At 54.8% G+C, this 27,949-nt stretch overlaps 1 protein-coding gene and 1 long non-coding RNA gene across 2 annotated transcripts; one reads left to right on the top strand and one right to left on the bottom strand.

Moving 5' to 3' along the window:
• Positions 1 to 467: 467 nt before the first annotated feature.
• LOC310889180 (one cut domain family member 2-like) lies at positions 468 to 24,857 on the top strand (the record flags this gene model as incomplete). The annotated part of the gene is made up of 2 exons (XM_083816283.1): positions 468 to 1,644; positions 19,172 to 24,857. 2 exons carry the CDS (start codon positions 468 to 470, stop codon positions 19,456 to 19,458), a joined length of 1,464 nt encoding a protein of 487 aa, XP_083672409.1. The 3' UTR covers positions 19,459 to 24,857.
• LOC310889181 lies at positions 19,897 to 26,999 on the bottom strand. Its single transcript, XR_014576423.1, has 2 exons — positions 25,103 to 26,999; positions 19,897 to 23,522 (listed from the first exon to the last, which is right to left on the bottom strand). It is a non-coding gene; the product is annotated as an uncharacterized lncRNA (long non-coding RNA).
• Positions 27,000 to 27,949: the final 950 nt, after the last annotated feature.

Genomic DNA, 27,949 nt, shown 5'->3' on the forward strand with positions numbered 1-27,949 from the left:
GTCGCCGAGCCCCGAGCCCCGGTCCCCGGTCCCCGGTCCCCGTCCCCCGAGCCCCGCCGCAGCCCGCAGGCGGGCCCGGCCGCGCACCCCGCCGCTACAAAGGGGCCGCGGCATCTTTAAGGGCCGCGCCGAGGCCCCGCCCCCCGCGCCGCCATTGGCCGGCTCGGCCCCCCGGCCCCGCCCCGCGCCGCGCCGCCGCCCCTGACTGGCCGCGCCGCCCGCCCGTCCGGCCGGCCCCGCCCCGCGGGCGCGGCCAGGCGGAGCGGCCGCGCGCCCTGGACAGCTCCCGCCGGCCGCAGACGGCGGCGGCGGCGGCGCGGCGAGGACATGGCGCGGGGCCGGCGCGGGCCCGGCTGAGCGGCCGGTGCCGGCGGCCCGCAGCCCGCGGGGCCGTTGGGGCCGTCGGGGGGGCGGCCCGGGCCCGCTGCCCGCTGCCCCGCGGCGGCCGCCGCCGCGCCCATGTCCGAATGAGGAGCGGGCGCGGCGCCTACCGATGCCTCGCCGCCGCGCCGGCCGCCTGCGCCATGAACCCCGAGCTGGCGATGGAGCCGCTGGGCAGCCTGCACGGGGCGGCCGGCCATGAGCCCGAGCTGATGGGCAGCCCCAGCCCGCACCACGGCGGCCGCGGCCCCGCCGGGCCCCTGCGGGTGCCCCCCCCCCCGCCGCCGCCGCCGCCGCCCCCCCCGCCGCCGCCGCCGCCGCCGCCGCCGCCGCACCAGGAGCTGGCCCCGGCCGCCGCCCGGCCGGCCATGGTGCCCGGCATGGCCTCGCTGCTGGACGGCGCCGCCGAGTACCGGCCCGAGCTCTCCATCCCGCTGCACCACGCCATGAGCGTGCCCTGCGAGCCCTCGCCGCCCGGCATGGGCATGAGCGGCACCTACACCACGCTGACGCCGCTGCAGCCCCTGCCGCCCATCTCCACCGTGTCCGACAAGTTCCACCACCCGCACGCCCACCCGCACGCCCACCACCACCACCACCACCAGCGCCTCTCGGGCAACGTCGGCGGGAGCTTCGCCCTCATGCGGGACGAGCGCGGGCTGCCCGCCGTCAACAACCTCTACGGGCCCTACAAGGAGATGCCGGCCATGGGGCAGAGCCTGTCCCCGCTGGGCAACGGGCTGGGCGCGCTGCACGGCGCGCAGCAGGGCCTGCACGGCTACGGGCCGCCCGGCCACGACAAGATGCTCGGCCCCAACTTCGACGCCCACGCGGCCATGCTGGCCCGGGGCGAGCAGCACCTGCCGCGGGGGCTGGGGACGCCCCCGGCCATGATGTCCCACCTGAACGGCATGCACCCCGCCGCGCACCCCGGCCACCCGCCGGCCCACGGGCCCGGGCTGCCCGCCGGCCGGGAGCGGCCGCCCTCCTCGTCCGGCTCGCAGGTGAGCGGCTCGGGGCAGCTGGAGGAGATCAACACCAAAGAAGTGGCGCAGCGGATCACGGCGGAGCTGAAGCGCTACAGCATCCCCCAGGCCATCTTCGCCCAGCGGGTGCTGTGCCGTTCTCAGGGGACCCTCTCGGACTTGCTACGGAACCCTAAGCCTTGGAGTAAACTGAAATCCGGCAGGGAGACCTTCCGGAGGATGTGGAAATGGCTGCAGGAACCCGAGTTCCAGAGGATGTCAGCCTTAAGACTCGCAGGTAGGTCCCGGCGCCGCCCGCCGGAGCCCCGGGGAGGGCGAGCGGGAGCGGGGCGCGACCCTCGGGGGCGGCGCGGGGGGTCCCGGCCGCTCCCGGCCCGCTCGGGGGGCGCCTCCCGGCCCCGCCTGCCCCCGCGCTGCCCGCCCGGCCGCTGCCGCCCGTGCTCGCCGTGCGGGGCCCGCGTCCCGCAGCTCGGCCACCCGCGGGGCATCGCCCGCCCGGGGCCGGGGCCGGGCCGAGCGGCGGGGGCGCGGGGCGGTGCGGGCAGCTCCTCCCGGCCCGGCTGCCGGGGGCAGCCCCGCGGCCCCTTCTCTCCCCTCCCACCCTCGGCGGGCGTTTCCGAGGCCGCCCCCGGCGCCCCCGGGAGAGGGAGGCCGGGCCCGAGACCGGGTCGCGGCCCCGGGCGATGCCGGGCTGGCGGCGGCCCCGCATTGTTCCGCGGCCGGGCGCGGAGGCTCCGCATTGTTCCGCGCGGGTCCCGCATTGTTCCGCGGCCGGGCGCCCCCTGGCGCGGGCTGGGCGCGCCGCAGCGCTCTATTGTTCTGCGGGAGGAGCGGGCGGCCGCGGCCGGGGGGGCACGGGGAGGCTGCTGGGGGGCTGCTGGGGGGATGCTGGGGGGATGCTGCGGGAGGCTGCTGCGGGAGCGCCCCGCGGCCCCGCGGCCCGCTGCCAGCACCGCGCTGGGGGGGAGCCGGGGCGAGGGGGGCAGCGGGGCGAATCGCTTTTCCTGCGGTGGGGGAGCGCCGTCGGCTGGGTGCGCGTCCGCAGCATTTCAGCGCTGCCGTGGCTCGCCGAGAGCGGAGGAAGCGTTCGCAGCCAGGCGCTGACTGCGGCTCGCTTCCTGCCCGGTGACACGCTGCTGCGGGACCCGGGGCTGCCCGGTGCGCGGCGGGGAGCACCCCCGCAAGGCGCCTGCCTTCCGCGGGCGGGAGCCGCTCGTCTCCCGCACCCCGATCCGTGGCAGGGGGCGGGCCTGGTGCCGCCCAGCGCACGTGTGGACGGACACACGGACCGCAGGCGCGGTGCAGCGGGGATGTCCGGCTGGGCCGCCTGCGGTGACGGCCGCACGTCCACAAACACATTTGAGAAACCCGGCGATGTTCGTTCCGATGACTCTGCCGTTCTGTCGTGTCGATTGATCCCAACCTGCAGAGATTAGCGGAGGGCAAACGCAACGCAGGCTTTCCCAAAGGCTGCCTCCCGCACCGCACTGTGCTGGAGCACACGGAGAGGGCGCCGGGGGTCCCTGGCTGCCCCCTCCGGCCCCTGCCCCTCTGCCCCCCACGGCGCTGTCAGCACGGCCCCGCCGCTGCCGGCCGGTTAGCGCAGCCTGCGGCGCGGCTCGGGGGCCGGGGGAGCCCCCGCGGGAGGTGTCCCCTCCTTTGTCTGCGGCCGGCACCGCGCCGGGCCCCCCGCGCCTGCGAGCCGCGAGCCCCGGCCCCGCAAGGGCCGCGCACGGCGGCGGGCGCCTGCCTCGGGGGCTCCCCGCAGCCCCTGCCCGGCCGGGGCTCGCCTCCTGCCTCCCGACCGCATCCGTAACGGCGGCCGTGCGGCTCGTCACGGGCCGTTTGGCCTCTTTTTTGGAGCCCGGGCGGAGGGTCGGCGGAACGGAGAGGGCAATCGGGAAGGGAGAAGGGGGTGGCGATAGCCCCCGGTCTGGGGGAGCCGAGCTCCCGGTACGTGCTGCGTGGACTCAGATCATGAATCCCGTTTCGGTGCCCCGTTAACTGGTTTCCCCTTCGCTTGCTGCCAGCCCCCCGGGCGCCCCCGGCCGCTCCCCGCGGGGTGCGGAGCCCCGGGCCGGGCAGCCCCTGCCGGCACACGCGGCCGTGTCGCCTCCTCAAACGAACGTGAGTGTGGAGGGAAATCGATGCCGATAATGTTTAGAAGATTAAAAGAGCATTAATGCTGGCAACGCGAACATAAACGCGCGGACCCAGTTCTCATTGATCTGGAACCTGATCCGGCCGGTTTCCAGTAATGCTGCCGGTGCTCGGCCTTCCCAGCACCCCGCTCCCCCCGGCCCCCCCGGCTGTCTCCGTGCCGCTGTCCCGGGGCGCCGCGGCGGCGGGGGGGCGGCCGGCGGGGCTTCCCCGGGCCCGGCACGGCCAGGGAGCAGCCGGGCGTGGGCCGGCGGCCAAGCCCCTTCGTGCGTGGGGCAGCCGGGGCGGGCAGGAGGGCTCCCGCCGAGCTGCCGGGCCCGCGGGCCGGGTTGGGATTTAGGCCGGCACGGTTTTAGGAGGGCCGGTGGCACGCTCCCGCGGGCTCCACCCGGTTTCGCTGCGGGCCGGGTCACCCTGCGGGTGCGCGGGGCCGAGCTCCGGTTTTGTGCCGCCGGGCCCCTGGGGCCTTGCAGCCGAGCCCACCCGCGGGCCGCCTGCACAACCCCGCGGCGCCGGGGCTCGGCTCCTGCACCGACACCCGGCGGCACCGGGACGGGCCGCCCGAGGGGCAGCGGCTCCGGCCACGGCTGGGGCGGGGGATCGGGGAACCTTCGCACATTTCCTTCGGGAAGCGGAGCTTTTATTACCACGGGCGAACGTGCAGCCTCATCGCCTCGGCGCTCCCTTTCCCTTGGTTGGCTTGCTGAAACCCCTCTGAGCGGAAGGAGTAAGCCGTCGGTTTGCTAAGCGCTCCGGCTGGCTGCCCCCGCGGTCCTCGGAAAGAGAAAGTTCCTCGACCGGAGGAGGCTCTCCTCGAACCGACGGCAGCGTGCCGCAAGTGGGAGGCTCCTAGTGGGAGCCTCCGGCCCGGCCGGGACCCGACGGGGAGGCAGAAACGGAGCGAGAGCCCTGCCGGGAGCTGCCGGGAGCCCCGGGCGAGCCCTGCCGCGCGTCGCCGCCTCCCAGCCCGCCGCCACCCTGCCTGCCCCCGCAGCACCGTCCCCAAACCGGGCCGGGGTCCCGCCGGGCCGGGGGGGACGGCGCCGCCGCCGGGGCGAGGAGAAGCCCTTCCTTCCGTGCGGGGCCGGGGAAGCCTCCCGCATCGATCCCGCCGACCCGCTCTGCCCCCCGCGGAAGCTGCGCGGTTACAGCCCCGCTCCACGGGTTTGCCCGCCGTGCCCGCACCGCTCAGGTGGCCCCGGCCGCGGTGACCGGGCGGCTCCGGCCCCGGGGTCCGGGCAAAGACCCGGGGAGGGGCCGCCAGGAGCCGCCGCCGGGCGCCGGGGCCGAGGAGCGGGCAGCGGGGGGTGGCGGGGCCCCCCCGGTCCCTCCTGCCCCCCCCCGGTCCCTCCTGGCCCCCCCCGGTCCCTCCTGGCCCCCCCCGGTCCCTCCTGCCCCCCCCGGCCCCCGGCCCTGTCGCCGCAGCGCCCGCCCACGCGGAAACGTCCCCGCGAAATCCGCGTGTCCCGCAGGGCACCGCCGATCCCCGGTGAGTCACGGAGCTTATCGGCGCCCCGGGCTCCGAGGGCAGAGTTCGGCGGCGGCTCAGGGCAGCTGCACCCGGAGCCGGGTCCCCCCGCCCGCCCTGCCCGCGGGTGCCGAACCCGGCGCCTTATCGCCAAGCCCCGCTGCGTGCACCCGGGAAGAAGGCGCTCGCAGCGGCTCCCGAGCCGTGCCCTCCGCGGGCTACCGAGCTCCCGCGGCTCCGGAGGGCCGGGCACGGGCCCCCCCGTCGCCGCGTGCTCCCCGAGAGTCCCGCTTGCATTTCCTGGCTGCTGAATCACCGCGTCGGTGATCGCACAACCGGTGCCCGAACACCAGCAGTGATTCATCAGCAGGCGCGGTGACCGGCCTGCGCTCCTTCCCCTCCGTGCGTGCGCGGGGCCGGCGGGGCCAGCGCCGCTTCCACCTGCCCGAGCGGGGCTGCGGGGCTCTGCGGGGCTCTGCGGGGCCGTGCGGGGCCGTGCGGGGCCGTGCGGGGTTCTGCGGGGCCGTGCGGGGCCGTGCGGGGCCGTGCGGGGCCGTGCGGGGCGCGCCGTGTCCCGGCCCCCCCGGTGCCGGAGCGGGGCCGGCGGCTGCCGTCAGCACCACGGAGAGCGGCACGGGACGGGGGGGCACCGGGGGAGCGGGGAGGGGCGCAGGGAAGGCGAGGAGCAAGGGAGAGGGCAAAGGGAAGGGCAAAGGGAGGGCAAGGGGAGACCTAGAGGGCAAAGGGAGAGCGAGGGAGAGGGTAAAGGAAGAGGGAGGGGCGAGGGAGAGGGGAGCAGGGGAGGGAGAGGGCACAGGGAGAGCAAGGGGAGGGAGAGGGACGAGGGGGCCTCTTCCTGGCCGAGGAAACCTGGGGGGTCCCAGCAGAGGCGCGGGGCTGCACCGGGGGGCTCTGCCGTGAGCACCTCCAGCACCTCGGACTGAGATGCGCTGAGTGTTGGTGACTGCCGCAGGTGGACCGGTTAGAGCTGCGCTGCCGCTGTCGGTCTGTCCTCTGCCTCTGTACTCCACCTCCATTTTCTGCCTCTGGAATCTGAGACTATTTTGTCGTCTGTAGATACGGCTGAAAATTAAGGTATAATAGCATCTGTATCAGCTGTGTTAAATACATATAAAACTATCTCTTCGTGTCAAACTAAATATACAGGTGCATAAAGACTCTGAAAGGTGTTTAGTGGCTTGAAATATTAGTACTCTCTTCAGATATAGATTAGTGGTTATGTTTGAACAATCCATGCAGTAAATTGTGGGGCTGAGTGATAAATTATATTTCTCACGTACCAACTTTCTGAAATAATATCCCGCCCTATCTCGTTGTTCCACGTTATTTCTGAAGACACTGGGGACGTTTCTGCTCTGCAGACGTTTGAATACCATCTTTGTTAAGCAGGGAGTTTCTGTCAGTTTCTTAATCGGTTGACAGGGAAAAATCTGACCACATTCAGTATTAAATGCATTTCTACCTCTTTTTTCCTCTACTTATATATATATACAAGAAACAATCAGCCTGTCAGGATGTATCACTCACTCTGAGTTTTTCTGATCTCTGTTCTTCAATATTGCCATACTATATTTTCCTGGTATCTCTTAGTTGTCACCATCTGAACTGAAATATCCAAAACTCAAATATTTCTCTGCATTTTAAAACTGACACGATTTATTTGTGACAAGGAACATGTAAAGGAGAGAACGTTTTTGCCGAAAAGGATTATTTTCCAGTAGCTGATCCTCTTTCTTCCCTTGCTCTTTATAGGGGAGTTTTGACTTAAACCTCGTACTTCTCCTTCTGCACCGTGGTTGCAGTTGGTCATCACTCCCCGTATTATTCCCCAAACCTTGCACTAAATGTTCCTGCTGTCCCCACGCTGCAAGCTGTTTTCTCCTCCCTTCCCTCCGAGGTTACTCAGCGATGATGAGCTCCTCGCCAGCATCCCAACACGCCTGTTCTGAGCCTGCGAACATTAAAAGCAGCAGGCTCCTCGCTTCAGAGGAGCTCCCCTGCGGCTGCCTTCAGAGTGGCCACGGGCCCTGCAGGTGTACGGAGAGTTCATCTAATGGGGGAGGCAGGGCTGGAAAGGACTCGGGATGCCACCTGTCCTCACCGCCAGCCCCATTCTTCGGCGGGGGGGATTTCCCGGCTACCTAGGCAATCTTTTCCAGGGCTTGCAGGTACAAAAAATCCTTAATGACTGGCCTTAATCTCCCTTTTTGTCTTTCAAATCCTTTACTTCTCATCTTATCCCCAATAGGCAGAGCACAAAAAAAAATTACTCCCTTTCTTCTGATAGCAATCTGTTTGTATTTAAGACTGCTATCATGTCTCCTGTCTTCTCTACAAAAAGCCCCATCATACTTCGGAGGTGAATATGCAGAGAAGACATTACGTCCGATGGGACAGATAGTACATCTTTTTTTCCAAGGTAAAAAATTTTGTATCCAGTCCTATCAATCTTGCAGCCTTTTGCATAAAAGGCTTTCTGATTTATAGAGGATTTCTGTACGCAGAAATCATACAAAATAGACTAATCTCAAATGGCTTCAGTGATAAGATCAACAAGGTAACTCACTGATGGTGGATAGAAATGCAATCAAAAAAGAAATCAGAGTGTTTGGGGTTGTTTGGGTTTTCTGAGCTATAAAATCAAACTGCTCCATTGTGAGAAAAAGGGGACTCAAACCACTGGTAAATGCTTCACAGAGGAATTATTAGACAAGCAAGGGAGGCTGGCAGTTTCCCAAAACGCAAATTGTCTCTGGGACCAAAATATCTCTAAGTAAGCAGGGAACATATTTATGAGTAGTGGTGATTTTCCAGCAGATCTCATCTTGTCGTAATGGACATTTAAAAACGAGGGCCTGTGCCGAGGCATTAAGCTTTGGCAAGCAGCACGTAGCTGCGGAGGGTGAAGGAAAAGCATACGGAAGTCTTCCTCGGAGAGCTTCCCCTGCTCGCCCCCGCATCTCTCCCAGTTCCCTCCTGCTCGGTGCTTTCCATGCCCACGTGTTGCCGCACCGGGTACAGACGCCGCTGCCTTCCTCGGCGGGCGGTGTCGCCCCGCCGCAGCCCTAGCGGTGACACGGCACCGGTGTCACCCTCCGGCTCCTCCTGGGGCACCGGTGACACCACGGCACAGGGCCAGCCCTGGGCACAGGCTGCCCATGTGAAGAGGCTTGGTGGTCCCTACGGGTTACGTGTAAGCTTCCAAGGCTTTTCCCCGGTCCTTCTGACGTCTTTAGTGCCAAGCTTCTCCTCCGTCCTGCCCAGGTCCTGCCATGCACGCTCAGGAGGGAGGACCCCGCTCCTGCTGCGGGTTAGCAAGGCCACGGGAAGGAGGGAATGGGAACCTGGCCTTATGGCAAAGAACATCGCCCCTCCAAGGCCTGCTCTTGCGTTTTGTGTTAAGCAGCCGTTGTCTGAAATGCAAGAGGAGCACAGAGCCAGGGAGGCAACACAGATCTCGCTGCCCCAGATAAGCCTGTGGAGTTTTGCTGCTTTCCTCTCAGGTTCTTCCTAACTGCGCCCTGTCAATAGCAGCCATTACAAGCAAAAAGTCATCTCCTGCTTTCTGTCGTGAGCCAGGAGTTCTGAAACCAAGCTGGTTTCGGAGGCGCAGAGCGAGACCTCAGTGGATCCATGCTTCCCTCGCAGCGGGACCCACGGGGCTCGGCTCGCGACTGACTGAAGTGTGAGCTGCTGGGAAGGAGCCGCAGCACGGCGGCGTGCCAAGGCAGCATAGCTGGGGGAAGGCCGTTGAAGTGACAAGTAGAAAATAATGAAGACAAGACACTTCAAACTGAAATCCTCTCCAAGATTTCAGACTCCTATTCAGTGCTTGCTCACCTCCCTCCACTTTAAAATCCAGGTCTTTCTTGGAAAAGATGCCGAAGCACTTCTCTCCCTGCACGTGGAGGAGGTCAGGCTCCTTCCAGTGCTCGAGGGGGTGTGAGGGTGCATCTCTCACGGGCGCTGCTGCAGCAGGCAGGGCGCTCAGCGCGGGGAAGGCCTGGCCTCAGTTTTGTGCCCTGACTAGGGGAATATAAATCCTTGCCACAGAGACGCGTTATATTTCACCTGGAAACTATTTGGGCATTCAAAAGGGAGAATCCTCAGAACAAGAGGAAACATAAATCTCCCAGGTGCTGGGAGGGCAGGACTTGCTGAGCGCAGCCCGAAGCACTGGTGCTGAGTTGTTACCAGACAGAGGACCCGAGTGGTGCCTGCCAAGAGCCCGAGCGGCGGCGGGGGCAGCGACCTGCCTCAAATCCCCTCCGTCCCTCAGGGACCCACCTCACCAGTGGGCATCCTGCTCCATTTCCCACCAGTCTCTTCCACGTTGACGCTCTTCCCACCCCACAGCGAGTGCTCCAGGCACCCCACAGGTATCCAAAGGAAGGATTTCTTCAGCACTACTGTTTTAAACAAAGACTGAGCAACATAAACGTTTTGTAAAAACGGTTTGATGCACCCTTCGCTGCATGGTGAAGGCTGCCGGCTGCCCAAAGCAGGCTCTGCTCAGACGGCCCTGAGGTGCAACAAGGGCTGGGGCAACAGCAAACAAGGCTTTTAGACAACATAAATTTCAGGTTTAGGCAACTGAGCTATCACATAGGTGTGCTCCTCTCCCTGTGCCTCAGTTTCTCCATGTATATATAGCCATGACTAACACTGTGCTATTGATTATGAAGTGCTCTGGGGCATGGAGGAGCACACCAGGCAAAGCAAACGCAGGTTGCTCGGTGTCATTTTTGTTTTTTTCTTGCTGTGAGCATATTACTCTGCATTTGGTGTTGTAAGCGAAGGGCAATGTGAATGGATGCAGCGGGGTGGCCCTTCGTTTGTGTCCACTCCGCGTGCTGGTGAGGTGAAAGGACGGGTACCCGTCCCTGGGTTGGCTGAGGCCTCCGCGTGCTGCCCGCCTGAGGCCGGCTCTGCAGCCTGCACTCCGCCCCGGCACGAGGCTGTTGTGGCAGCAGGCGAGGTTTGTGCAGTCGGGGGTAACACCGTGTGTGTCTGCCCGCTCCGCAGCCCCTCCGCCCCTCTCCTGGAGGGGCACCTCCACCCTGCGGTACCCCAGGAGTTTCGTTTCTCCCAGGGCCACGGGGCTCGGCCGTAACGGGGCGGTTGCACCCCTTGCTTTGAAAACAGGGGCCTGTGGAGAGGAGCAAGGTCTCACACGTTGCTGACTTGAAATGAAGCCACAGCATGAGCTTGCACTGCTGGGCCAGGATCCCACGAGGCGCGAGAGCACGCGAATCCCCTGGCTACTGAAGAGGATGCCTTCAGATACCTCCAGCGCTCGCAATCAGCTCTGAGACAGCAGCCTGCCAGAAATTAGCTCCTTCCTTTGGCAGCTGGCAGAAAGGCTTATCCGTAGGGAGGGCTGGATGGCGAGCGTCGCAGGATGCCCCCTGCCTCGGCCACAAGCACGCGACTCGGGGGCTGCTCTGCAGGAGCTGCTTCAGGGTACGGCTACAGCCTGCAGCCACCTGGTGACAAGGAGCGCATTTAAACCGAACTGCATGCTCACCAAGCCTCCACTCATTCTTGCCCTAGAGTGCAATAAATTGGCCTACCCCATCTATTATTTATTATTCTGTATTAATGATGGAAGTATATTACAATAGTACTTAGAGGCCCTTGTCAGAGATCCCACACTGAGATCGGTGTTGCAGTATTGCACAGAAAAAACAGTCCCTGCCCTGCAGGATTTACAGCCCAATTTCAGCTATCCAGCAGATTTACAAGAGGTTTGACACAAATAGCTTGAGACCCGCTACATGCCGGAAAGCAATATAAAAGAACAAAGTCCCAAAATCCATTCATCTTTTCTTCTCAAATAGCTGAAGGATGCAAGTCCTGGGTATGGAAAGGCGTTCTTTCTGTGGCAGAGCTACGGGAGAAAAATTAGGCGGAGTACCAAGAAAAACATTCCCGGCAGGAAACATCAGGGTGTGGGATGGCTTCTTAGGGCGCTGCAAGAGTCCGTGTACCCGGACACGGGCTGGTGGTGGTGAGGACCTTGCCTTTGCAGGAGGGCTGCTGCGGGGGAGCAGAGGGCCTTTTCCAGCGACGGCTGATCTCTGCAGGAGCAGAATTAGCGCTTTGCACCGCGCTGCTCGTCTGTGCGCATCTTCTGTTCTCCTAGATAAGTGCCTTCAGAGGGTGTTCACGGGGATGAAAAAATGAAGAGGGTTTAGCATGTGTGTGTAGCAGATGGGAATAAGCAGATAAATGTGCGCTGGCTGCACACCCTAACAATGTGATTATTTGCATCTTCATTCAAATTGTTTCTTGTTACATAATGATTTTGTACACAGTGGAGTACTTAACCTAATTTGTATTGATCTCAATTGCTTTCATTTGTGCATACTTAATTCAGAGAGGTAATCAAATTGATTTTTGAGGCCTAGTTTTTAAGAGATTGTAGTAACGCAGATATAGAAGAGGTTGCTTTAAGTGAATCATATCAAAAGAAAAACGTTTTAAACCTTCGGAAAACATTTTGATGGTCATTTCATTGTGTTTGGTGTAACTAGCATAATTAAATTTCCTTCACATTGAGTTCTCTCTAAAATCAAATTGAGAAACATTTTTTAGCTCCATCAGACAGATAACTTGGTTTAGTTGACTTTGTACTACACCCATCTGAAACGGCATGCGAGCGATCAATATTCATGGCTTATCTTTACAAACAATAGAGAGAAACGACTTATTGTGGGTTAAACGAATGTTGTTCTCTACTTGGCTCCTTCTTGACATTTGTTTATTGGTTTCACAGTTCCGGAGTCACTGTTGCCATTAAAGTAAAAACATCATAAAAACGGTGACTATCTGAGGGTGTGGGTTACCTTGAGAAACTGCAGGGAATTAAATTTAGAGGTGGTGAAGACAAAGAGAACCTCTTTGCAGTAAAAGCGGACCACAAAGTATGGCTCTGAGAAAATTTCAGATGGCTGCGTCATCCTCCAAGATTTCTGGTGAAAACCTCCTTGCCTGGTTGGTTTGCAGTCAGAGGTACCTGCGGGCGACGTCAGGTTTCTCTCGGGGTTTTGTTTGGGTTAGAAGCAGAACTTGCACCGTGTTTGTGTTCCATGGGACACGAGTCACACGAGCTGGTTCACTGACCTGTTTCCAGTATCCCAAGCAAGCTGGTGCCTCCTCTTCCTCCTCCTCCTCCTCCGCAGCCACCTCCGGGTGCTGGTGACCCCCGTCCCCTCATGTCCCAGCGTGTCCCCCCCGAGCACCAGGCTGCGTGGGGCAGTGAAGAGGAGCCGAGGGAGGACGGAGCATCCCTGCCCGGGCCGTTTGGGGCACAGTTTGGGTGAACGCTGCTGCAGTGCTGCCCGTCGCAGCGGTGAGCCCCATGTCAGTCGATTTTTGCCTACATGTGGCAAAAGCAGCTTCTATAAAAAGGACTGGACCATCTGAGCATGCATAAATAGCTCACAGAAACTATTACCGCGTACAAGAACGCGCAGCGCTGCTCCTGGGCTTTGTGAGGCCGGTGCCGCGTGCTGCAAATTGATTGCTCTGAGCTGCACGTATTTCAGCCATTAGCGACGGGGCCAGCTGGACATCTTTCAGCAAGAAAAAGTGTCATGAGAAAATGCCAAGCCGTCTGCTGTAAAACGCTGTGCTCGTCAGGCTTCCCGGCCGGGGGGCTGGCGCGGGCGGGGGTCCCACCACGCGGGGCTGCCTGCGGCCCGGCTGCTCCTGGCGCCGCGACCACCGCAGCTTTGGGGACGGGCGGTCTCGGCACAGGGCGGCAAGGGATGCACATGGGCATAAATCTCTCTTTTCTAACAGCTTTACTCAGCAGTAGTAATGGCACAGTAGAATCCACTGCCATTTGCTAACAGTTGCCATGTATTCATTTTTAATGACCAGAGTTAAATTTCACAATACTTCAGTCTGTACAAACCCAAGTTTTAAAGACAATAGTTATCAGCTGCAATGCTGCTAAGTATTTGCCAGGATTTATAGCTATCCGTAATGCAGGGGCTGGCTGGGTTCCTCCCTTCTGAGGAAGAAAATGGAAAATAAGAGTTCTTGTTGCAGAAAATAAGAATATTTTTGCGGACAAATGAACTGTCGGTAGAATCGCTCAATTTAATGACGGCCTGCGGCCAGCCCGGCCTGTAGGTGAGGCCTAGCCAGGGATGCTGTTCTTCGGCCTCTGGAATCACAGCTGGGACACGCTCGTCTCCGGAGCTTTCAGCTCGCTCGTGAAGGTTTTTATGTGGGAAGCCGTCAGTGTCTCGTGGTGACGGCTTTGGCCCTTGCAAGTGTTCGGCACCAGCGCAGTGGGGTTCAGGGTTTGCCAGGGGAAGCCCCCCAGGCATGGCTGCAGGAAAGGGGAGCATCAGTCTGGGGACATTTGTCCGTCCTTGTTATGCTTTTAGCAAAACTGCGGGGAGGGGGAGGTTATATTACTGAAAAAGTGTCATTTCAGAGTTCCCTCTATCTAGCGTGAGGGATTGGATTAAAAGATAAATGGATTTTCCATTTATCTTTGCCTGAATGATAAATTTTGTCCCAACTTCCGACCGGTGGAGATGAGAATACCCAGCGGTGGTGCTGCTGTGAACGCCTCTTGTACGTGCGCCAGCCACAAAGGGTCCATCAAAATGTGAGCTATTGCCCATGGACTCCGACTGGACATATGAGTCTCACAATACCATTCTGCTCTTTTACTGTGAAAATGACCTCCTAAAGCCACGGGGAGCTGTGAAAAATCACACAGTGTAGAATTCCAAACAAGTTACAAATGTTATTACTATTACTTACAGTTTTACCATCATCACAAATGGTTCTGCCTGCAAGTTCAGTTATCGAGATATTCTTGTAAAAGGAATACCAGCAACTGAAGCGAACTTATTATTGCTCGTGCTAAGAAGCAGACCATCTGTACACTTTTGCCTCACACACTCAGGTCAGAACGCGGCTCCAAAGTGCGGAGCCGTGGCGGAATCGCGCTCCCCGGTCCCGAACAGGACGTGGCTGGGGAATGCTCAACGCTCGCGCAGAGCGGCGGGGGGGGCAGCTGCTGCGGCTGCTAACCCGCAGCCACGACCGCTGCTGCTGCTCTCCTTACCCCGGGGAGCTAGCCAAATATTTCAGCGCGTGCTTAACCCCGGGCTTGCAAACATGCTGATCAAAAGTCAATAGAGCATCTTGCGTATTTAAAGGTGAACATCTAAATATTTATCTTCGCGGAAACTTATTTAACAGTGAGAACGGTGGAGGTTTTGGGGCACGCTCCGGTTGTCTCCTGATGCCTCACCTGACTGACCTCCCGCCTCCCTGCGCTTGCGCTGGGTGCTGGGGTTTTGAACCTGCCAGCAATACCTCACCCCGTGAGCGCAGCACCTCGCTGGCTGAAAGCAGTGGGTTTTTATATCCCCGTGGCTTTAGCTGCAGGATTACTGAGGACAGACGGTGCCTCCTCGGGTGCATGACACGAGGGGCCCACTTGGGCAGTGGGATGTCGTGTCCCTACGCCCTGCTAGGGCCTTTTGAACCAATAGATTTCCCCGCAAGTAAAAATTAGGTGAGGCAGTACTGAATCTGTTTCCGAGCTCTTTCTATGTTGTTTCTGCGTAAAGCGTCTTTACTCCAGCATGGACAAAAGGGATGAATCTTTTTCCTTCACAGTTATGGCTTTCAATTATTGTTAATTATCTGTTTTCTTCCATAGAATATATCCAGTATTAACTGCAGTTAATAAATCAAATTGCTCTTAGAATCAAGATGGCTGCTTCCCTTCCTTCTACTATTAAAACGTTTCTCTTTCTGCAGGCAGGTTTCCTGGGTAATAACTTTATTTTATTAGAGTGCTCGCTCCGTTTTTCTCTTCTGATAAATGCATGTCAAGGAAAAACATTTGCCTTTATGGTTCCTTTTCAAGAGCAAACTTAACAGTTCAAGGAAAGTATTTACTGAATGCATTGAAAAGCACATACCTTTGCATTATTTATCATGAGATACCAATAACTGTAATACGCAGAGTATCTCTGGACATAAATTAGTGATGTTAGGAACCACTGGAATCCTCCCTGTGTCCCGGAACCTATTAGGACCTGCAGCACGAGGGTAGGTACTCGTCACCTCCCCACTGCACAGGGCTCAGACAAAAGGCTCGATGAAATGCCGAATGCAAAGATCCAGCCCCTCCAAGCTAAAATCTGCTTTTTCGTCTCCGACGTGCAGTAAAACATTATCCGTGGAGGGTATTATCTGGTAGCTCAGAGATGCAGATAGCTTTGAGGGACAAAGGAGCCAGGAGGAGCAGGGGGAAGAGAGGGGGCTTGCAGCGAGAGAAGCAGAGCATCCCAACCGGGGGTGGCTGGGGACGGGGACCGGAGCGATGGGGACAGCTGCCTGGGACAGCGGGCAGCAGGGCGCACCGTGCGCGAGAGGGGGAGCTGGGGCCGGGGGAGCTTTGCTGCCTGGGGTGTGAAAAGCCACAGACCTCCCTGGTCGTCCTGCAGAGCTTTCCCTGAGAGCGCCGTGGCTCTGGCGCACTGCTTGGGGTGCAGCACTAGTGCCCAAACCTCGTTCAGGAGGATTACATCCTCCAGAAGTTCCTCTCTCGCTGCCAGTCAATTGAAAACCATCTCAGTTTTAAGTAATATCTTTGAGGATTTCAGATTTGATCTCCGACAGAAACCCAGATGTGTCAGGAAGGGCTCAGCCCTGTTTATTCCCATGGAGCTACCTTCACTTTGAGGCCAGCTGATCTCTGGCAAAGGCAGATGTCCCTGAAAGGGCACCCAAGGGTCTGGAGCCCTCTGGCTGGGGCTGAGGTGTGTGGCGCTGAGCACTCTGCACCCCAGGCTCGTCGTGCTTCTCTACAGTTCATGCTCCTGCCACCCGTGCTGCAGCGAGGTCGGCTGAGTCCCTGGTCTGCAGGCAGAGATCCTGAATCCTCCCCAGACTCTTCCTGCCTTCGGGCTTGTTGCCACCAGAGGTGCAAGCCAGCCGCGGACGCAGTCACAGGTTCACCCTGGGCTCATCAGCTGCTGCTGCCGCCCCTCGCTGCCCACGGTTCCCAGCACAGCGTGTGCTGGTGCTGCTGCAGCTGGCGGCTCCCCTCCTGGGGATGCTCACCAATGACAAGGAACTCGCAGTCTTGGACCATACCCTCTGGAGGCATCCTCCTTTTATGTTTTGGCTAATCTCGTCCTTTTGGAGTGGCCCCGACTTCCCTCTTAGGCAGCTCCACTGCGGCCACCTGGATTTCACAGCTGAAAGTAGGTGCAAAATCAGGCTCAGGCTCAGGCTCAGTCAAAACAACAAAAATAGTCCAGCTTCCTGCAGAAATCCTGTGAAATGCTGCCACATGCACAGAGTGAAGCTGGTCAGTATAGCCCGTTACATACCCAGGCACACAGCAATGTATACAGCCCTGCCTTTGGGTTAACTGCAGACATTTCCAGAGCCTGAGCATTACTTCTTGGACCAGGTTCTCACTTCACACATCAGAGCTGCAGAATTATTTAATACGTCTGCTTAAAAATCTGCCCACTTACCAATTCACTCTACTTATTGTGTCCCAGCACATTACCTAACCATGTCAACATATGGATTTTTTTTGTCTTGTTGCCTCGCATAGACAGCCTTATCAGTCTATTTTTAAATCTGGATGTGCTGTGGCAGTGGTATTGGTTTCAGCACTTGATGTTCTCCCTGTGCTAATAAATACGGATCAGCTATTAATACCGATTTTTCTGAGGCCCATTAGCATCGTTTGGCACAGCAAGCGTCGGACCGTCGGACAGGCGCTGGCGCGGGTGCTCCCGGCTGCCTTCGCCCTTCGCCCTGTGCTGCACCCCGGGGTGCAGCTGGCCCCCAGCCCCATGCCGTGGCTGCAGGCACCTCGCCGGAGCTGTGTGATGTGCCAGAAGGAGCCTGGGGACAGAGAGAAATGGGGAACAGAGCGCACGGATGGGGACACCACCAGGAGCAGCGCTGGGGCTAAAGGAGAGGGGAAGAGCCAGGCGTGCCTGTGAGGTGCCCTGTGAGGTGTGACCGTGCTGTGTCACATAACGCAGGGCCTGTTTCAGCAATGCTTCCAAGCTTGTTTGTGAAAAATGGAATAATTGCTGCTTAAGGATCTGCTGTGATGGAGAGGACGGCGCTGCTGGCAGGCGTGGCGGTGCTGCTCCTGGTCGCGGCGTGGCGGTGTGCGGCGCCCCAGCGCAGGGAAGGTGTGGAAGGGCAGCGTTTCCTCCTCTCTCCCCAGCTGCCCTGCAGTGAGGTTATGTGACGTGCAGGTGCTGCCTGCCAGATCAAAGATACAGGATCTACTCCAAAGCTCATCTCCTAACAGACGTCCGAGAAGTGCCCCCACTTCTCCCCCAGCCTCCAGGAACACCCCAGAGCAAAGAAGGGCAGGGAGAGCCAGCCGGGGAGGGGGGCTGCTCTGCCTGCCCCAGCCGGGCTCGGTGCCAGCCCTCGCAGCCCCCAGGCAGCTGGGTCGCTCCCGTCCTCCTGGTGGGGGAACTACACTTGACATAACGAACGTCAGCCTGGAAAACGTGGGGGGTCCTCCTCACGGGGGGAAGCAGGGCAGCCCTGCAGGGCATCTCGAGCAGAAGAGCCTGGGGCCTTTGGAGGCTAACCAGGCTCAGCGTATCAGCGCATGCTGTTGGCAGAGCCAAAGCCCCCCTTTGGCTGCCGGTGCTGCATCCCTCAGACCATGCCGGTGAAAGCCAAAACTCTCTGCTTGCCCTCAGCCTGGCAGCCAGAGCCGCGGGGACGGGCAGCTGTACCCGCAGGGCTGCAGCACAGCGCCGCGGAGCCTGCGACCTGCCCCTCTGATCGCAGTCTTCTCCTTTCCTCATTTCTGAGGCCTAATGACTCGATACAAGTTGTGTTTGGAAGCTAACGTAATCCGCATAAACCTGCACTAATTCACCATTAAAGGTGCAGCACGCTGCTGCCAGTCAGAGCACTTTTCAGATTAGTGAACAAAGAGGTAAAAAGAGACCGTGCCGGCAAGTGGGCTGCGCAGACGGGGCCTCGATTCGCGCTGCTCAGCCCCGGCACGCCGCCTGCCTCAGCAGCTCTCCTTCCAACAGCAGCTGCTGCAGTCGGGGGCGAAAACAACAGATACACTGGTAAATGATTAAAAAAGTAGCCGCGGAGGTCTGCTTCTGGAGGCAACGAACAGACAAAAGGCCCAGCTGGGTGGTGGGCAGGATTTGTGTTGTGTGTGGGTTTCCCCCAGCTGTGGTCACGGCAAGCTGCTGCCCCGAGAGCTTTGACGGCGGCGTGCTCTGGGCTGTGCAAAGAAATAGGAATCCTTTCCGAACACTAAACCTCGTTGTCGTGGAGGGGACCCAGGCCTCCTTCTGCAGGTGGAGGAGGTGGATGCACTGACTGTCCCAAAACGTGGACAAAATGTTCATCCTGAATGCGCCAGCAGCAGCTTCCAGTGGCATTGCCTCAGTGCACGGGTCTGCTGTAGAAATTACCCGGGTGGTGCAGTTTGCGTTGTGGAACGGAGGCCTGTACAGTTTCCTTAAGAAATAATTATCTGGAGTTGTTACATGCTGTGGTACATGGGAAGTATCCACAGATAATTGATCTTTTTCTTGGCTATTGTGAAAAGAAAAGGATGTGCTTTGTGTTTTCCTTCCTAGATTGAATTCAGAGAAATTATTTTTTTTTTAGCCTAACATTGCCATGTGTTTCTCAGATTTTTGCTTCATAAAAAGTGTGGAAAAAAAAAAACAAAATTCCTCACTGTGCAGAAATCTGAATGTGAGGCTGTGTCATGTGAGTGGACGATAAGCACGCAGGGGTGAGCTCTGTGAAGGGCTGGAGACCCAGTGCCCAAATGCCTCATAGTCAGGTGCCCATCCCTAGTCCTTGGTTTTGGCGTGTGAGCAGAGGCACGAGCGCGCCGCCCCTGAAATTCACCTCCGCACCCCCGGTGCTGCTTGCAGAGCACTCTCGTGGAGCGCAGATCTCGGCCGCGCGCGATGCTCCCGAGGGATGAGCCGCAGGGACTGGGTCCGCGACCGGCCTGCAGCAGGCGCCGGAAGGCTCACGGGTGCTCGGCTTCCTCGGTGCCGGGGGTCGGGCTCGCTGGCATGTCGCTCGTGCTGACCCTTTCTTTCTCTCTGTCTCCTGCCACCCCCTCCCCAAGCATGCAAACGCAAAGAGCAGGAGCCGAACAAAGAAAGGAACAACTCCCAGAAGAAATCTCGTCTGGTTTTCACTGACCTCCAGCGCCGAACGCTTTTCGCCATCTTCAAGGAGAACAAGCGCCCGTCCAAAGAAATGCAGATCACCATCTCCCAGCAGCTGGGCCTGGAGCTCACCACCGTCAGCAACTTCTTCATGAACGCGAGGCGGCGCAGCCTGGAGAAGTGGCAGGACGATCTGAGCACCGGGGGCTCCTCCTCGGCCCCCAGCACTTGTACCAAAGCGTGACCGGGAGCGGCCGGCGCGGCGGAGCCACCGAGCGAGCGGATGCGCAGCGGGGCCCTTCACTGGTGACTTAAAGCACAATCCTCCCGGAAACTCGTCCCAGCCTAGCTGCAAACAGAGGACACTTTTTACGGCTTTTAGTCAGTTTTAGAAGGCGCAAGTGAAAAATTAACCTCTTTCTATGTAATACTATGCTCAGGACAGGCTAAGCAGGTCTGAAGGAAGAGAGCCGTTCGTGAGGCAAGTTTCTCCTGAGCCCCAAGCCCCGGCTGGTGGGCGCTGCGCAGCCCGGTGCCGCACCGCCGTGCAGCACCGCCGCGCGAGAACGGAGCACAAAGTCTGACACGGAGACGCTAAAGAGTCCGAGAACCTGTTTTTAAATCTCAGGCATGGTTTTGTTAAGTGTTCTAGGGAAAAAAAACAAAAGATCAAATTTACAGGTTTCTTTTTTTTTTTTTTTAGTTTCTTTGATTTAATCAGTGAGTACAGCTTGATCTTGGATCAGAAAAATTCAATTCACTTGAGCTCAAAGTATCAAGCACAAAGACAATAGCTATAGAAATAGGTACGATTCTGGACTCACTACAGCTGTTATTTTGAGATGCATTCTAATTTACAAAGTTGATAGTGAAAAAGTATGTGACTACACAAGTCTCAAGCACAGTTTGCAGTTTGTCACAAATTCTGTGTTTGTACATAATGCAGATGCACACTCAGGAGGTCAATTTAACTGCTACAGTACATGGAGCAAACACAATGTTTTGAAAGATCTAGATTTTTTTAGGTCATTAATAAGCCCTTTTCAGTTACCAGGAATCTAATTTCTCCTTTGTAGTCTCATTGTTACTGAGAAGTATTTAGTGTTCACTGTATTTTTGTTCATTTTTTTTGAAAATCCTTATGGGAATTTTATGGTACTTTCAAGCAGGAAAAAAAAAAAAACAAACAACCACAAACGAGCCCTTCAAATGTCATTGAGCATGTTAGATGTGCTGCATATGACTTAAATATGCCATCTAAGCCCATTACATTTTAAGTTCTTTTCGTCCACCAGTCCGTCAAAGCTGACGAGAACACAGCACACCAAAGAGACAGGATTTCTGCAAGCCAAAGATATTCGTAACTCGCCGTTTTCTTTTCGTCATCGTTAGCGTGGTCGTACTTTTAGAGATCAGAAAGCCTCACAAACGCCAACCCGTTTATAAATCTCTCACGGTCATTTGCTGTACAATTGAGCAGAAAGTGAGCGCTGACAAAAACATGTGAGCAAAGTCCCGAACGGCGCGGCGGAGCTGTCACAGCCACCTCGCTGCAGCCACAGCAGTCTTCGAGTAGCAAACGCGATCCTCGCCGCCGGAGCGGTCACGGTCACTCGATGTGCGTCCTTACCAGTGAATGGCCCCTTCGGAGCACGGCCCCGTGTTCGAAAGCAAGCCAAACGCTGTCATGCTTCTTTAGAGACACTTGAGACTTTTTTTATGTACTACTTAATCGAAACCAAAGAAACGTTTTCTGCACCTACTTCTTCTGCAACGAACTGTTCCATTTAAAAATAAAATAAAAATAAAAAAACAAGGAAGCACGTCAGGAAGCGAACAAGTAACACACTGTGTTTTGACAGACATCTTGGACATTTTAGGAAGCAGATATCAAAGAAAGGGTTGACAAGAACAAAAACAAAGTAAAGCCAGTATATGATTGCTGCTTCATTTGACAACTCAGTAATCTTAAAGTTGAAGATTGTCTTTAATTTGTGCCTATGCAGTTTTTTTCAAAAGAACAAGGAACAGAGCAACCAAAACCTCAACAGCTACAATACCAAAGATGAGGATTCTCACAACTGTTTTTTCAGTTCATTATCTCCTCTTGCACGACTGAAATGCGTGTAGCACCATTGATCTGTGGAAAGGTAATCAATTCTGTTTCTTTGAGCAACACAAAGGGTGGGTTTATTTATGTTTTTCCTGTTTCTACCCCACATGGAATCTCTCCAGGAGTTGCATGAACTCCAAGTGTAAGATGTTGGGATACTAAACTGGGACGTCTGCTCTAGCTGGAGCCACGTACGAAAAAATGTGTCAGTTGGATATTACTTGTTTTGTCAGATAGAGTTGATCTCTTGTATGTTTAGAGCTTTGAACACCCATCCTTCTCTATGTGAAAACAGTTGAAATACCTATATACCCTCTTCCTCATTCCCAGGGATAAAACTTGCAATATATGTACTGATTTATTTCATTGTAAGTGCTGAGCACCGTTACAGCCTGGCTTATTATGATCAGACCCTGATCTGAACCGTAACTGAGTTTCAGCAATTCATATGGCAAATCAGTAATTTGTTTTGACATATTCTGTTGTCACAGTCACGATGATGCAAATCATGACATGCAAACCAAGTTCAGAGCTATGCCCAGTGTATTATTTTGTTCCATCTCCACATTTAAATGAAAGCTCTTTTTTTAATTGCTTTGCAAAACTGCTGCAGTCATTTTCCATTTTTTACTTTAGAAAAAAAAAAAATCAAAAAACCTTGTCTGCTCAGGACAGGAAAGTTTTCTGAGAAGTAAATTCAGGATCCTCACAGCAGCTAAACTGACAACACATACCAGCTCTGGGAATTAAAAGTTCCTTAAACACAGATTTCCCAGACTGATCGAATGGGATTCCAAAAAGCCTCCTAATCAGGCATGGAATAAAGTTGGAAAAAAGACGGTTCAGGGCTGGGCTGGTGCATGCTGCCTCCAGGCGTGAGTTTGTCAGCACACGGCAGAGCGAGGGCCCGGCCGAGGGGCTGTGGTCAGATTCACTTTTACCCCCGTTCACATCTCACGGGGTCCATGCCACCCGGCCTCTACATACACATTGTGAGCGTGGCATTGACCTCATGGGAAATTTCTCATTCTGAAAGTTTTTTACTGCATTTCGTAGCAGCGTTGCGCAATGCTGTTTGTCGGATTACTTTTCTCTCATTCCATTCCATAATGCCTTGGTAACCGTACAAAGAATGGACACAGCACGGGTTAAAAACCCAGAACGCCATTTCCTACCTTCCCTGTAGCTCACTGCAATTGCGAGGCAGAGAAGTGTATCTCTCTCGGAAGAGACAAGTCTCGGGCGTCACATCAGGAGCGTGCTTGGCAGCCGGTGCCCCTGCTGCAGAGCAGAGGGACTTGGGGTTCACTTGGCGTTAGGAGCAGCCACAGGCTGGCAGATTTGGCCTCTTGAGTACCACATGCCTTAGAGGCAAAGAGGAGCGTGTCCTGTTCTCATGGAGTTTATGAACAAAAACCTGTTCTTTTTATTTCATTTTAGAGTTCGTACCAATAGCTGTGACAAAGTACAGATCAAATACTGAATTATATATATAAAAAAAGAAGTATCTTCAATGAAATTATTAATTATCTCCAAACTGTGGAAGTTCTTATTATGCAATATTATGACTTAAATTCTTGCCTTGATCTTTCAAATGTTGATCTGCAGTCTCACACTGGAAGCAACATAATTGTGCTGACCGAGTAGTACTGAGGATGATGTTACTGCCCATACAACAGTGTTTGTTTCATGAAGTGTGTGAGCCTTCTCTGTGCTGGGGATTACAAATATAACAGTGCCCATGTTTCCTTCTTATTTCTCAAAATTCATTTTCATCTGAACACCTGAAAATGCCGTTGCATTTTTTTATCCCTGCATCTTTCGTGGCTCTATGTTGTCTTCCATTTCACTGTCGACTATTGTAGGCATTTATGTAGCAGCTGACTCAGAAGAGGAGTGTCGATAAAAATATGCTGTGGGTAGATATATTTGTATGTACACACATACAATATATACTATATTCTGTTCATACTTAAAAAAACACAAAACTCAGATATGTTGCGTTTATATACCGTATATTTATGAATCTATATAGCTGTGTAATGTAACTTGTTCCTTTTATTTATTCTGATGCGAGTGACTAGTTTGTACAGACAGTATCCCAGCATCTTCCTTACTGTGAACTTGGAGTTACTATCATGGGCACATCCAAGATGAATTCAACTTTCAAGAAACCCTGGATATTATTTAATCACCTGTGAAGGAACAAAGAATGTGCTTGATTACTTCGGTTGAATAGCTTTATTCTGGATCTCTCTTAACTAAAGCTAAATCCAAAGACCTGAGAAGGACTAAACCAGCAAACTACTCTCAATCCTGCATGAGGGAATAGGGATCACCTCTTCCAAAACAAAACACGGTAATGATATGGTATTGGAAAGGGTGTGTTAGCTTTGGGAAGAAAAACAAACAAACAAACAATGTTTTTCTTGCTTGTCACAATACGTACGTATTTTTTAAGACACGAGGAAACTTTATACTTGGCCTCCTTTATATTTATTAAGGGGAATTTTTATTGTTTAATTTTTTTTAAAATGCAAAGTTTAAAATGGTTTTATTTTTCTTCCAGACACTTGTGGGTTTTAACCCAATATATTATCTATCAGTAATGTAATTTATTTAGTTTAGTCTTAGAGCAGGTCCTGAAATCTCTGTTCAGTCTAAATCCCACCGAGTTTCATTTTATTTTTAAAGTTCAATGGGAGTTTTACCTGAAGACAGACTACAGGATCAGGGTCAAATGTTAGTTATTCAAAACTATTTAATTCAACCGTTTATTAATTTGGGGTTAATTTTGCTTATTTATCCATTTTACTGTCTTAGTGCATCAGAGATGCAAGCCTGTGTTAGTAAATACACTTAAAAGTTAGTTTTGCTTCATAAAGCATAAAGCATAAAGTTCTGTTACAGACAGGAGGAAAATAACAAGTTACATAAAACAGGATTTTAATTTTAGCTTCTTCTTTTAATTGATTTTAATTGTTAAATATAAAAATTTAAATTATTTAAGTTAATCTCTTCCCATGTGATTAGAAAGCGCAACATACCTTTATTATGGCACATAAAGTCTTCGTAATATAATTTATTTATTTAACTTATTCATCATCATCTAAAGATGCCCTTGTATAGTTTTTATTTTTTGTTTAGAATTACCTTTAAAGCACTACAGATGTTTTTCTGTCAGAAAACAGAGCAAATTTTGAGGACAAGCAATGAATATTCAACCTGAAACTGTGCATTCAGAAACAATAGGAGGAAAAGACATTGAGATGCTTTGCCTGAACTTTGTGGCTTCTTAAACCTTAAGCTGGGAGAAAAATAATACATGCCAAGCAAAAAGAGAGAAACCCTTAAACTAGCTGCTTCCAAGAATGAACTTCTGTGTGTGTAAAAAAGAGAAAAAAGAAAAAAAAAAGGAAAAAAGAAAAAAAGAAAAAACCTTTCTATTTCTAGTGAGAACCAAAGAGGCTACCTCACTGACTTTTTCCATTTGTAATTTTAATCGTGTTGATGATACCAAAGATACCAAAGATTTCTTTCTCTGTGCGGTCTGCATTTTGCTTGTGCTCTTTTATAGTTTTAACTTCTCTCTCCTACATACAGTAATGTACAGCCGCAACCCAGATACCCCAAAGAAATACTTCTTGTGGAAGCTGCTAATTCTGATGATGCAATTTTCTGTGTTTACCTTATGCCTTTCTGCCAGCCAAAAATGTCTGAGGCTGAGCAGAGCAGGCTCGGCGCCGTGAAGCCCTCGCACACCTGCCCCACTCACCGAATCCCAGAGGCCGGAGCACTTGTGTTGGCCTGGAGATGGATCGGGGTCGCGTTCAGCAGCTGAGTCCTTGGTGAAAGGTTGCTGCCCGTTGTGCACAGAGGTCCTGCTGGGTCCGTGGGTCTGCTCTGGCAGCAGCAGGACTAGGTCAGGGCTGATGTGATGCTGGAAAGGCAACGCAAGCGGCTGGTCCAGCAGCCCCCAGGCTAGCAAAGCCACTGTGGACAGCCAGCCCAAGGGGGTAGGATTTGTCTACCGAGTTCTGGCCAGCTGGAAAATAAGCATCAATTCTGTGCTCAGACAGAGCCCCAGGCACTGGGAGGAGCAGCTCCTGTCTGTTCTTTGACCTCCTGTAGGTGCCAGCAGCTGGGAAGGGGGGATGCTCAGGGAGGATGCTTGCTTTCATGCTATCAAGGGCACATTGTTTTCCCTCGGCACAGAGCAGGGATGTGGAAAGCAGCCCCGCCGTGGCCCAAGGCACCCAGAACACCCCACAGGCTCCCTTCTGCCCGGCTCCCCCAGCTGTGGCCGCCTCACATCTCTCCCAGGCTGTGTGCGTGGGTCGGCAGCGCCTCGGCTCCGTGCCGAAATGGTTCCCTGCACCCTGCCTGGGCCCCGAGGTGCCTCCGGCTCGGGCCGGGGGGGAGGCAGCGGGTTCCTGGCCGGCCCCGGAGGCTCTGCAAACAGCTGCTCGCTCCTGCGCACGTTGCTGTTGTTGTCGTTTACAGTTTTCAGATGAAAATCAATTAATTATTTTTCTCAAGTTAGCCATGAAACAAAGACACATTAAGCTCCATTAGTATCATATTCCTAAATGATTACTTAAAAGTTGGCTGTTGGGGAATAAGTGGTGCCCTTTGCTGTTTGCCTCCTTGATCCTGTTGATAGGATTGAATGCGCCGCCCTGGGAGCGAGGCGCGGCTGGCTCGCCACGTGGCTCGTTCCTCCACACGGCCCTGCGCCAGCCCTTCCGCTGCGGGCACGGCCGGCTCCTCGCTAAAAGCGAGAAGAAGGTCTGCATGGGGTGGTAGATAGGCTAAAAAGAGAAAAAAGACGCTCATCCGGATGCCAGGCACAGGGTTTTGGCTGAGCTGGAAAGCCGGCCTGCAACCCCCGGCCCTGCCCGGCCTCGCAGCGGGGCCGCGCGAGGAGAGGAGGCCGCGCAGGGGAGGCCGGTGGCGGCGCAGGGCCCCGCGGCAGGAGGCAGGCGTCGGGGGAGGCTCCAGCCCTTCACCAAGCACTCGGCGCGAGCAACGTGGTTTGGGCCCCCACCAACAAATTGCCCACGGCTCAACACAAAAGCTCCTCTTTAATTAAATGTTGCCTTTTGTTTCCTAGTTCACTTTTTTTTTTAAGTCGGTATTGGAAAAGATAGGGACTTGACAAGTGTGCTTTTTATCTCTCTCTCTCTATATATTCCTTCATTAAAAAGCTATAATGACTCTCAGGATGCCTTCTCGGTGTGGCAGAGATGAGCGGTTCCCTGTGCTCGGCAACACCCCCGCGCCGTGCCCTCTGCCACCCCACCGTAAGGATCGGTGACGGGCTGGACACAGAAAATACTCAGAATTGGCAGGCTCCTCTACAGCGATTGCATTTCTTACCAGACCCATGCTTCACTTGCAAAGTGTGACATTACCACGGGACGAGTGCCTTGCTTGAACCAAAGCAACGATTTTGCCAGTCTAGACCTCTCTGTGCTTTTTTTTATTCTTCCTGTGAATACCTCAGCTTCAACTGGGCCGCCATATCGTACCTGGTGGGCTTATTGTACTGTGGTGCTTTGCAATGCAACCCTGCAAAGAACAAACTTGTAATAATACCAAAGGCTCTTTTCCTCTCCTCTCCTCTCCTCCCCTCCCCTCCCCTCCCCTCCCCTCCCCTCCCCTCCCCTCCCCTCCCCTCCCCTCCCCTCTCCTCTCCTCTCCTCTCCTCTCCTCTCCTCTCCTCCCCTCTCCTCTCCTCTCCTCTCTCCTCTCCTCTCTCCTCTTTCGCTTTTCTCCTCTTTCTCTCCCGCTTCTCTCCATCTCTGTCTCCCTCTCCCTCTCCCTGCCCTCACCTCTCCTCCTTTTCTATTTCTTCATGGTTCCAAAGCTTTAATATAAACCTGGGCATGTTGGCAACGCAGACCGTGCAATCCCTTACCGAATTTTCTCAGATATACCTCATAGATAATAGTTGTTTAGAGTAATGTTATTATAGCGTATGTAATAAATTATTCACTGTTTCTTTTTGGTAACTGTGATTTAAAAAAAAAAAAAAAAAGCTTTATACGTTTTAGGTTGTGCTTTTGTAATAGACGAAAAGGTGCGCTTAAAAATGTACGTCAGTCTTTCTTCCCGTTGGATTTTTTTTTGTTTGTTTATTATGGATTGAGGAAAAGTTGCAGAATGAGCCCAAAGTTTACAGTTTCATATTTTGCTGAAGAAACAATCTGTGTTAATTTGCTCTGTTGAAAAAAAAAAAAAGAAAAAAGAAAAAAAAAAAGATTATTTTCTACATTTGTGCTACTTGGTCTGAACAGCTAATTGTTCTGTGTTACGGTGTAGTTTTATAATTAGCAGCTGCCAATCAGTGCTATCATTTTTATGCATGAGGCAAAAAACTTAGCAGTGTGATGCATCGTGGTTCTTAATGGCAACTTCTTTTCTTGAATTTGAAAATAGATCTTTTGGTTTAATGGTATTTATTTATGCATGGGAGCCTGTTATCTGTTAGCAGTCGTGGAGCAGTCGTGTATACATTTAAACTGCGAAAACATGCACAGTTTCGCCTCATACAATTACGTACCGATAAATACTGGTGTTTAGATCAATTCTGAGCTATCTGTGCTTTGAACGCATCCGA

This window comes from Anser anser (genome assembly GCF_964211835.1).
Source record: "Anser anser genome assembly, chromosome: Z".
In the NCBI taxonomy this organism is placed as follows: Eukaryota; Metazoa; Chordata; class Aves; order Anseriformes; family Anatidae; genus Anser; species Anser anser.